This window comes from Belonocnema kinseyi, chromosome 1 (genome assembly GCF_010883055.1).
Source record: "Belonocnema kinseyi isolate 2016_QV_RU_SX_M_011 chromosome 1, B_treatae_v1, whole genome shotgun sequence".
NCBI lineage: Eukaryota > Metazoa > Arthropoda > Insecta > Hymenoptera > Cynipidae > Belonocnema > Belonocnema kinseyi.
In genome coordinates this window covers 83,747,440-83,758,676 of record NC_046657.1, presented here as the reverse complement: position 1 = coordinate 83,758,676, position 11,237 = coordinate 83,747,440, and the positions used below count along the sequence as shown (strand labels likewise).

At 32.7% G+C, this 11,237-nt stretch overlaps 1 protein-coding gene across 1 annotated transcript; it reads left to right on the top strand.

Annotated features, from left to right (window-relative positions):
• Positions 1-2,422: 2,422 nt before the first annotated feature.
• LOC117175715 lies at positions 2,423-3,067 on the top strand. Its single transcript, XM_033365493.1, has 2 exons — positions 2,423-2,830; positions 2,907-3,067. The coding sequence occupies exons 1-2, from the start codon at positions 2,453-2,455 to the stop codon at positions 2,979-2,981; spliced, it is 453 nt and encodes a 150-aa protein (XP_033221384.1). The 5' UTR covers positions 2,423-2,452; the 3' UTR covers positions 2,982-3,067.
• The last annotated feature ends 8,170 nt before the right edge of the window (positions 3,068-11,237 follow it).

Sequence of the window (11,237 nt, the reverse complement as noted above, 5' to 3'; positions counted from 1 at the left end):
GAGCTGTAGGTGCTTTGAAAACCTTCTTTAAAAACACATCGAAAATAATTGCTGTTACAATTTATGGCTGTAATTTCTCAGAAGTTTAACTCGCAGTTTCTGATTTAGGTTACAATCTTTATGATATTTGAAAAAATGTAGTTAAGGTGTACGCATTAAATGTATGAAAACGAGTGCGAAGCGCTGCGTATCTAGCGCGCAATAAGAATGTGCCCACGCAGCGGGCAGATTATTATTTTTTTATGCTGTTGTTTATGAATAGAACAAATACTACACGCTCTATTAGAAAGTGAATTATCTCAGATTTGTCAATCTTTTTTTAATGCACAATTTTTAATGGCTCATCTTTTTTGGTATCTTGTATAGTTTGAACGCAAAATGGAATTTATCATTTTTAATTTTTTTTGTGCGATCAAATATTGAATTTTCAAAAAATGCCAAAATTTTTTAAGTTAATCTTGAAGGGTGTTCAAAAATCAACAATTTTTTAATTCCTACTTTCATTATATTTTATTTTGTTTGGCTTTAAATATTTATTTTCGTTTTTTTACACAGAATTTTCAAATCATGAAACAATAGTACTGACAAATTTGAAAAATTTTGAACTTTTTACATTTTTATCCATGATGACTGGATAACGAAATTGACCTTCAGTTTCGGGCAGTTAAAGAATACATCAAACGCCCATTCAATCGCTCAATTCTTTCGAAATTTCTTGTCTAATAGACTAAAAATCTACAGACACACATAAGGTCCCACACGTGGCCATTTGACAAAAAGTAGGTGGGGTCAAATTTTACACAAATCTAATACCTTTCATGATGATAATGTAAAAACAATTTTGTTATTATAAATTTCATTGCAACTTTTTTCGGTTTACCATCAACTTAATTTGTTTATTTTTAATGAAATTTTCGATGATGTGAACCAAAAATGCGCATCGTCGCGTGAAGTGGTTCTAAAAAAATTGTTAGATGTAATTTAGATTAAAAAAATGTATAAATTAAAATGATATGGTAGCTCATGTCGTTTATCAAAAAAGTTATTTTTTTCATTTTGCATGTATTTTAATAACAAAAGCTTATTACGAACTTGTAGATTTTTTCTGAATGTGGAATTTTTGTTCAATCATCTGTTCTCGTACCTTGCATTGTTTTTCCAAAAATTTTATTTTTTATTGTCAATGTTATTTTTTACGATAAAAACAAAAGCATTTTATTAAAAAATATTAATACAAAATGTGTCACTCTTTTTTGAATGAACAAATTTTTTATCTACATTTTTTTCGTTAGCAGCGTCAAGCTGAATAAGAAGGTATATTTTGTTTCACGTTTTTTTTTGTCTTCGATAGATTGTCCAGAGTGAACAATACTCCTACGCGGTTTAGAGCGCTCAACTACATTTTTTTAAAATGGAGAATGCACAAACAAGTTTCTTTTACTGTTAGAAATAATAAATTGATCTAAGAAATTTAATGATAAATCTTATTTCATCAAACATATGACTACGTTTTATTTATCACCTGATCGTAGTTGTCCGACTTAAGAGGCACTGCCAAAATGATGTTCACGAAAAGGCCGGACAGACTGTCTGATCTCTGGGTAAATAAATAAAATTCTGCATCTTATTTTGGAACGATTGGAAATCTCTAAATACACAATACATAAATTAAATCTGCCAATGATTTGAGAAACTTTATATAAACGAGGGTTTTTTGAAAATAATAGTTTCGAGCTGGTTTCGAGATTTTATTCGAAAAGGGCGTCATTCGACTATAGGGATGCAAATTAAGATATACTGGGAAAAAATGTTACTTCATTAAGAAACTCTACATTTATTTTATCGTGAAATAATAAACAGTATGTCACAATTTTTTTATATGAAACTTTAAGGGATTATTTTCGGCACACATAATAAAACTTGTATCAACATTAGAACTATACGAATGAAAAACTTTACATTTTTCAATCCGCCACAGATTGGGGTAAAAAGAGTTTTTGTAGACAAATAAATGTTAGCATACACTGACTCTAGTGCAGACCGAGCCTTTAAATAATTCCATTTTTGATCAAATGAAATTCATTTTCAGTCAAATCTGCGCAAAATATTCATGCGTACCTATCTTGTCTGTTGTAAAGTAAGAACTATTATTTACTACAAATCAAGGACCTGGACGAAACTTTTGTTTCATTCCTTTACTGTCAGTTAAACAAAATAATTGTAATCCAATCGTTACTGTAATTTCAGATAATATATGATTTCCGCCAAATATGAAGAAAGCAAAATAAATTTACTAAAAAAAAAAAAATTATTTACGATTAATAACGGAGTAGAACGAAAGTTTCAGATGGATCCCTGCTAAAAATTAAAAAATTCAATATCTATTTTTCCAACCTTTCTTTTTCCAGAAACAAAACCTCCACCACGGAAAAAAGAGGTCCCTGCCTATCGAATGAATGTTCGTTATTACGAACGATTTGAAAACTTTTTTGTTCACCTAAAATACGCCACTTATAGAGTAGTAGTGGAGAAAAAAGGAAATAAGGAATACATCATTGGAGTAGTCTTTGGTGAAACTATGTATCCCCTCGGGGCTATAGCAGGTGGTGTGCAAGTAAGAATTAAGGTGGACACAGTTGCAAACTATAATTTAAAAATTAAGAAGAATGACCCTCTGAATAACCGGTTTGGCCGTAGAGTCTCAATAAATAATACTTGTTTGGCCCGTAATGGCCCCGGCGAGGTAATCCCTGTACTGCATGAAGCGAAAGCCGCAAAGGAATCGCTTGAAACAGGCTGGCTCTGTCGACTCACATCGTCACCTAATATAGTAAAGATCCCTCAGAAACAATATACAAATTAAAAAATAAAGATTTCTTCAAATTTTAAGTGTACACGATTTTTAGGTACGTTTTCTTGTGAACATATATAGGCGTATGAGAGGAGAAACTAATCCTGGCTCCGATTTTTTGCAACCTTAAACCAGGTCTGATGAAGTCTTGAACCAACAAGCTGGCTCTTTTCCGGTCTCATAATTGTTTTAGCTCTGGTTCATTCCTTATTATCATCTTGCACACTTTCACACCAATGGCTCTTTTCAATAAATAAAGAAGAACTTGAATTTGTGAATAGTCATTTTGTATTATTTTTTCAATTCCTTATTCCTCTCAATTATAAATTGAAGCGCCAGCTGGAAAAAAGGAGATATAAAATTATTTTGAGGGGATTCTTGAAATTACACTCCCCTAGAGGCCTTTCCAACTGGCAGTTACTGGGAGTGCACTTATATGGAAATGTTTTTCGTTCAATGAGGATAGTAATCCCACAAATTCAGGATTTTGTTCAGCAATATCGGAATGAGAACTAGAGTGGGGAGTGTGAATTAATTTTAGGGATCTCCAAGAGATGACGTTACTTGTACTAAATCGCATCGAGTCATATCGTTATAAATAAGTATGTTGAAGCCCCATTATGTGATTTTCAATATTTTCGAATATTTTAAGAATTCCAAAGAATTTTAACTAGATTAAAACAATTTAAAGGGATTATAAACTATTTTGAAGATCTTAGGTTATTTTTAAGTATTTCAAGGAATGTTCAAAAGCTTTAATTTTTTTTTTTAAGGATTTCAAAGAATTAAAAATATTTTAGGATATTTTAAAGGATTTTAAAAAGATTTTAATGATTTGACGAGATTTGAAAGGATTTTATAAGATTTAGGGCTTTAAAAAATGCCCAGGAATTTTTTAACAGCGCTGAAATGTTTGTATTTTATTAATTATAAACTTAAATATTAAATATGTACTCAAATAGATTGATTAGTTCGAGGTATATTTAATATTTTAGGATATTTTAAAAAAATTCCAAGAAATTGTCCAGATCTTTAAAGACCTCCAAAGAATTTTAAAGGATATTAAGTATTGTAGAATATACAAAAATTACAAGGATTTTTAAAAAGCATTACAAAATTTCAAGGGATTTATATTTTTCAAACGACTTTACGGTATTTTTTTAACACTATAAAGAATTTTCAAGGATTTTAAAAAGTTTTGCAAAATTTTTAAAGATTTGAAATATTTTAGGGTATCTTCAAAGATTCCAAGGAATTTTAATCAGATTTATATTATCTAAAGGGACTTCGACCGATTTTGAAGATTTTAGGACATTTTTAAAAATTCGAAGGAATTTTCCAGAGCTTTAAAAAGCTACAAAGGAAATCGAAGGATTTTTAACACTTTAGGGTATTTAAGAAAATGTTAAATTGATTACAGTAATTTAATGTGATTTCAAAATATTAAAAATATTTTGATGTATTTTAATTCTAAAGAATTTTCAGAAGAGGATTAAAAAATTCGAATGAAATTTTAAATATTTTGAAGGATTAAAAATATTGTAGGATATTCATAAATATTCAAAGAAATTTTTACTTGATGAAGGCAATTTGAAGAAATTTAATGAATTTTAAAGATTTAAGAATATTTTTTACAAATTCTAAGGATTTTTTTGAAAGCTTTAAAAATGCCCAGGGATTTTAAAGCGTTCAAAAGGATTAGTATTTTTTTATAGATTTCAGTAGTTTGCACTGATTTCAAAGAATTAAAAAAAAATATTTTAGAGTATTTTCAAAAATTGTAAGGAATTTTCAAGAGCTTTAACAATTTTCAATTAATATAAGAATAATATACTTTTTGATATTTTATGTTATTTTTAAGGGATTTCTAAAGATTTGAAATGTTCTAGGCAATTTTAAAAGATTCCAAAGAATTTCTATTATATTTCAATAATTTGAAGTGATTGCAATGAATCTGAGGTACGTCAGTGTATTTAAAAAAATTCCAAATCCTTTCCAAGAGACTTAAAAAACGTCTAGTAATTTCTAAGGATTTTAATGATTTTAAGGGATTTAGAAAATTTACATGAGATTCTAAATATTTCACTAGAACTTTGAAAGGTATTGAATGTTTTTTTAGGACCTATAAGGTTTCAAAATATTTTAGAAGATTCCGCGGGGTTTTATAAGATTTCGAATGTATTTAAAAGATTTCAAAAAATTTATTCGCAAGAAGTGAGAAATTTCTTAGAATTTCAAAGTTATTAGGAGATTTTGGAATATACTTTTTTAATTTTAATTTATTTTGAATTGTTCTAATTTCTTGAGAAGTTTTAAGAATTCTTCTCAATTTCCATTTTTTTTTCAAAATTTGCATAATTGAATTATTGGGAATATAAAATTAGACCAATAACAGTTTGTTAACAGTTATTTTAATTAAGCTGAATCTTTTCAGAAAACTTATTTAAATACTTCTGAACAATTTTCCTTGTATAGTTTTCGCTTTCTCAAAATTCGCTGGACTTCCGAAAAGAATAATATTGCTTCGGCATGAATTATGCATGGCTTCAGAAAAAAGGTAGTGTCTTTTAAAAAATAAAACATTTTAAACTTTTGCTAACGTCATCGATGAAAGAATATGACAATGCATATTTCTGAAAAATGTTATTAAAATATATTAGAAAGTTCCTACTTCATTGTGAGTTGAACTAAAAGCAGACGAAATATTCTAATCAGAAGCAAACTACTTTTTATAAATAATTGAATATCTGACAAATTCACAACTTTGGTTTGAACTTCTGGTAACTAACTCACTAAAACTTGAATTTATAAAACATAAATCATGCGTCCATATCCAACAGAAATGGTTTACTCAGCCCTAAACTTATACGTTTGGATCCCCCATATTTAGGATCAAGGCCATGCGCGAAACCGTTCTTAATAGCAGGTTCCAGTGTAACATTTTTAGTTAATTCTATTTTCAAAAATATGTTCTTTTTGTGATTGTGGTGAGCAGTAAGACCGGAAGATTTTGCAAAATTAAAAGGATCTTTCTTGATTTTCAAATCTGTATAAATATTAAAAAAATGTGAATGCAAAACTTTACTTACAATTGCTCAAATACTTCCTTACTCCAATAAAATAGTTTCATATATCATTTTTCATCCACAGCAAAGTGATGGGGTTTTTGTGCTCGCTGAAAAACAAAACCGTGTATATATTAGGAAATTTTATGATCTATACACGGGTTTTAAAAGTATTTTTTTATAACTTACATATTCTCTTTCCGACTAACATCCTGCCATATTTTTGAGATCTTAGTGAGGAATACCGTGATGGCCGTTGGCGCTTGGGTGATCCCGTTGCGTCCTTTATAAGCTTTATGCCTGACCCCACAGACCTCTCCACAGGGAGAGCACCGCCGCACACTCGGACGAAAATCACGACTCTGAAAAAATTGATTTGTCTAATACAGTTTTTATCCGATTCAAATGATTAAAAAAAAAATTAGAGCTGATGAAAATCCGCATGATCTTATTAGAGCATATATTCAAATTGAAGCTCTATTTTTTTAATTTCTTGACAAAAATGTAAAAAAAAATTTCTTACTTTTGAAGAGTACCATTTCCAAGAGAATACTCAGATTCATTCCCAAATACCCAAAATGAGTAAAGAAAGTATCCATTATAATTTTTCAGCACCGCAGCATAAATTAAAAAATGTATTCAATTTGTTATAAACAAATAAGTGGATGAAAATGGTTTCATATGGGTTTGCGGTGTACAGTCCCTTGATTCTCACTGGATTTCCTGAATTGATCAACAAATATGATTTTTGTGTCATACCCGTGAGAACACATGAATAAACAATTATTATTACAAACAAATAAGGAAAACAATTTTTGGCTTCAGCTATTAGTGATGAAAAGAATTGTCATTTTTCATGGAATTAGCTCCATAGAGTTTGTGAATGATACTCAGTTATCATATCTGCTCATATAATAACAGTTCGAAATTGTTCAAAGTATCTTGGTTAACAATTGCATTATTGGGCTATTTTTCATCACACAAACTCCGTTCTTTGGATTTATTCAATTGTTAATGACTGATCTTCGAATAACCTCCGGGGATTTGGATGAATAATAACAACTGCCATTGTTATAATCAATTTCATGAACAATCACTCATCTTTTCTATTAGTCATGGAATGAATAGCGTTTTCCAGCCAGAATTAACTGATAACCAATAATTAGTTTCGATCACCCGATAACAATTGTTGAATATTTAAACACATATACTAAACAAATACACAGTTTGGCACAGACATCAGACTTTACGCCTGTTTTAAAAGTAAAACTTCTTCGTCTAGATGCAGTGGTCTTTCTGGCTTGACGAACTCACTTCTCAGACTTGATAAATAAAGATCAGAAGAGAATAGGAGAAAGGCAATAAATCTTTGTTAGTGTCGATGCGACTTGTATGAGCTTAAACTGGGGTTTTTTTGGACAAAGTTTGTATTTCTTTATTACATTTGTTTAAATAATCATCAATTTTTATCAAGAGCGCATCCAGATGCTGGCCGCGCAAGATTACCAGTATAACGGCCGCATAGCCTATAACGTGGTGGGCCTGACTCGTGAGCAGATGAAGCAATTCATCGACTACCAGGTAGCACAGCGAGGGTGATAAAACACCTCCCTGCGGACAACCCAAGGTAACGGTACCACAAAAGGTGGTATCGCCCTCATTCGTAGTTAGGCTTCTGTTGGCTCACACGTGGCAGGTCCAATCCACCCGTGTGTGATCATAGCCGCCCTGAACACCTCTCCTGAGGTGTAGTTAAAGGCCCCTTCGATGTCCATAAAGGTCCTAATCGCTAATGGGACGGGAATCCTTAAATGAAAAATAGTCCTAGAAAGTCTCACAATTGGCCCAATGATGATGTCGCCAGCCCTCTGTGAAAAGACTGAATATATAACATCTGGTTCAGGAGACTTATAAGGACTGAGGGACTTCAGGGCCCACCTGACCCTGGATGGGGTAACAATCTCATTGGCTAACCGCGGGTTCTGGCGCAGTTGTGCCACAGGCGACTCTCCCAAGGCTTTATCTCGACTACAACCTTGTGTAGCTAAGCCTTGGCTGCTGAGTCAGCTGCTACAGACACAAAGACCCCTCTCCTACAGAAGGAGGTCCTGAATCTTGACAATTGGTCTGAGGATACTCTTTCGGGCGCCCTCCAGGTAGCCATCCTAAAATGCATAAATTGCTCTATGGTGAGCATCGAGTCTGGAAAGCTCATATCTGTCACTAACACCGTCTGTCAATCCAGCCCCCGACGACTCCCTGTTCGTCGGCTGTTGGGCAGCCTTGTGCCCTGGTGGGGTGCTCTCTTAGCCCTTTCCTCGCTTTTGAGCCTCGGTGCTAGTAATCGGCGTTGTGGTCGCCGATGTACTAGATATCGAAGCTGCTCTACTATCCCGCTGCGCTTGCCTCTGCAGTCTCGTTTTTAGGGAACCATTGATGTGTTTCTACTTATTGGGAGACTGATTGGCCGCTTCCATTTCCATAGCCTTATTCAGAGGTACCGTCGATCCTTCAGCTCCCGGAAGAGCTGGCTACACAGCTGCCGCCTGAGTTTGGCCTGCCGAGGAAATAGATGGAAAGGAAAGGGTTATATTAGACCCGTTAAAACTAAACCCCTTTCTCTCCTACGTCACCTGATTTTCTTCTTTTTCCCTTGAGATTAAATTTGCGTGATTCATTTTGGTTCCCGCGAGTAGCTAAGGCAATTAAAGCTCTACCCTTGCAGAGCCGTGCATGCCGAGGTAAGACTAATTACTTGGGAAGGTCTTCGGGTGTTCCCGAGAGGCCATTAGGACACCTTTGTCACCCTGAGGTGCCAAAGTGCCACGGGCACAATCACTCTACGTTCACAGCTTTTGGTGGGGGGGGGGGGGTTGTCGCAGGCCACGATACCAACGAACGGTATGGTATTCTTGGTCACTGTGCGGGCTGCAGGTTATTCCTGTGCCGATTCAAAAAACTAAAAATCGGTCCGGGAGGGACGTCGACCCAAGGATTCGGAAGGCCCGTGTTAGCCCACTCTTTCACCCTTCTATCATAGCACAATCATGCATAGCAGGAACGACCTTTTATAAAGTATCTTTGCAAATCACCCGAAAGAGCCCTTTTATGGGGTCCTTTCATCCATATCCACACTACGTAAATATTATATCTTACATACATTCCATACTGAAAAACTGTAACATTTCTTTACTTTTAATTAATCTCCTTATTCAAATCAAGAGAGTACATATGCATATACATATCTTTATAATGAAAACAATGTGCAAAAACTATATCATAAATCGTGAATATTGGGGTTAAAAGTTTTGAGTTTCGCATGTTTATTTTTTCATGATTTATAACATAACGTTTCTCCAACTGAAAGTGTTGGGGACTATGTGTGGCAACTAGATGCCCTTGCGACTAGATATCTCGCAAACTGATGTCCCCGCGACTAAATTTCATGCAAATGGAAGTCCCGGCGACCAGATGTCCCGGCGACTAGATGTCTCGGCGACTAGATATCCCGCGACTAGATGTCCGGTGACTATTTGGCGGCGACTAGATGTCATTTACTCAAGACGAACATCTCAGGTGAAAGTTCCCCGTATCCGTATCACGTTGCCATTTATGTTGTAGGTTTACGTTCTAGTAACTCCTGCTCAAAGTTCTCATTCTCTAACCGCTTTAATGAGTCAAGTTCGGGACATGTTTATGCTTAAGCATAAATAATCATTTGAAAATGCATCCAAATTAATTTCTTAATCCTAAGTTAGAATTTTGGAGTGACAGATAAAAAATAACGCGAATTTTATGCAAAACACGATATTAGTTCAGACTTCGAAAAAAATTTTTTTCTTTAATTTGGCATTTTAAATGTTTCAAAATGTTGGTAAAAAGATAATAAAAAGTTTTAGTTTTGAGAGGAAAATATTAGTTTCAATAGTATAAATATGATTTGATTATTTGTATACAATATTATAGATTTTATAATATTCATATAATAAATAATTAGTAATTGTAATTCAGGTCATCTTCAAGTCATTAAGAAAATGTATGATGTAGCATATATCAGTGCAGTAATAAATTATTCTTAATTCATTTTTGGTCATTTTAGTGATTATATTTTAAAGCGCATTTTTGCAAATAAACGAAAATTTAATTTGAAAACTCGAAAAAGATTAGATTAATCATTAAGGCAAACAAAAATGATTTATTTCTCTAAACTTAGAATTCATAACTTCGTTTCCATTAAAATCGAATTTTTTATACCTGTCACTCCAAAGTTTTATTTTAGGATTAGCAAAATTCTGTTTGGGCATTTCCGATCATTATTTATTATAAATATTAAATCTGAATATTTATATAAACCAAACTCTCGCTTTCAGTCAAGTGACGAGAGTTGCCTTGAAATGGCTTGGACTGATTTCTGGGGGGCAGACACGTAAACAGGGAGAGCTACCTGACAAACTTCGTCAGCCAGAAGTTCTAGGATGGCTGAAAACGCGGTGACTGAAAGCGAGAGTTTTGGTGTAACTCAAAATCAGCCCGCTAACAGTAATCAATCACGTTATTGGCGCGATGCAAGCGCAGTTTATTAATATAAACTTTAAAAAAATATTTAGAAAAATAAAAAAGATAGGGTTCTTAAGAAAATCTTTTTTATTATTTTCTTCAAAATTTGAAAGCAGGAAAAAAGTGTGGTTTTGGGAAAACCTTACCTTTTTTAGTTTCCTAAATATATTTTTTCTAATTTCTACTCATATAGAAAGGCATCTTAGCAGCATCATGCAGACTAAACCATTTTTGAGGCCGAGAGAATTTTGTTCCCTAAAAATATAGTTTGGGAACTATTTTTGTGAATTATGAAAAATATCGCAAAAGAAAAGGGATATTTTTCATAGAACCTTTTGAGACTTGCAAACTTTTAATGTAATTTTTTTTCGCATTTATCATTGTTTCACAGAAAAGGTGAAAAATTGGTTTATAACTAGAAAATAATTCTCCTGGCTACAAAAGTTCATTAGTAAGCATCAAATTTACAAGAGATTTTCGTTATCGAAGAACAAGTTAAAAAAAAATTGTCAACAAATTTAAAAGTGGGTTTTTTGAGAAAATCGATTTTTAATTTTTTTAAACGTTTGCCATTTGTTAATATTAAACATTTTTTAATTTTCTGATGTATTAAAAAAAAATACGATGAAGGCTGTTAGTATAAATAAATATATCTCAATTAAGCTGAAAGTTATGGAGGTTTAAAGAAAAAAATCGCGTTTTTTGAAAAACAAAACAAAAAATTAAAATACTCATCACTTTTTAAAAAGAATTCTGTCTGAAAG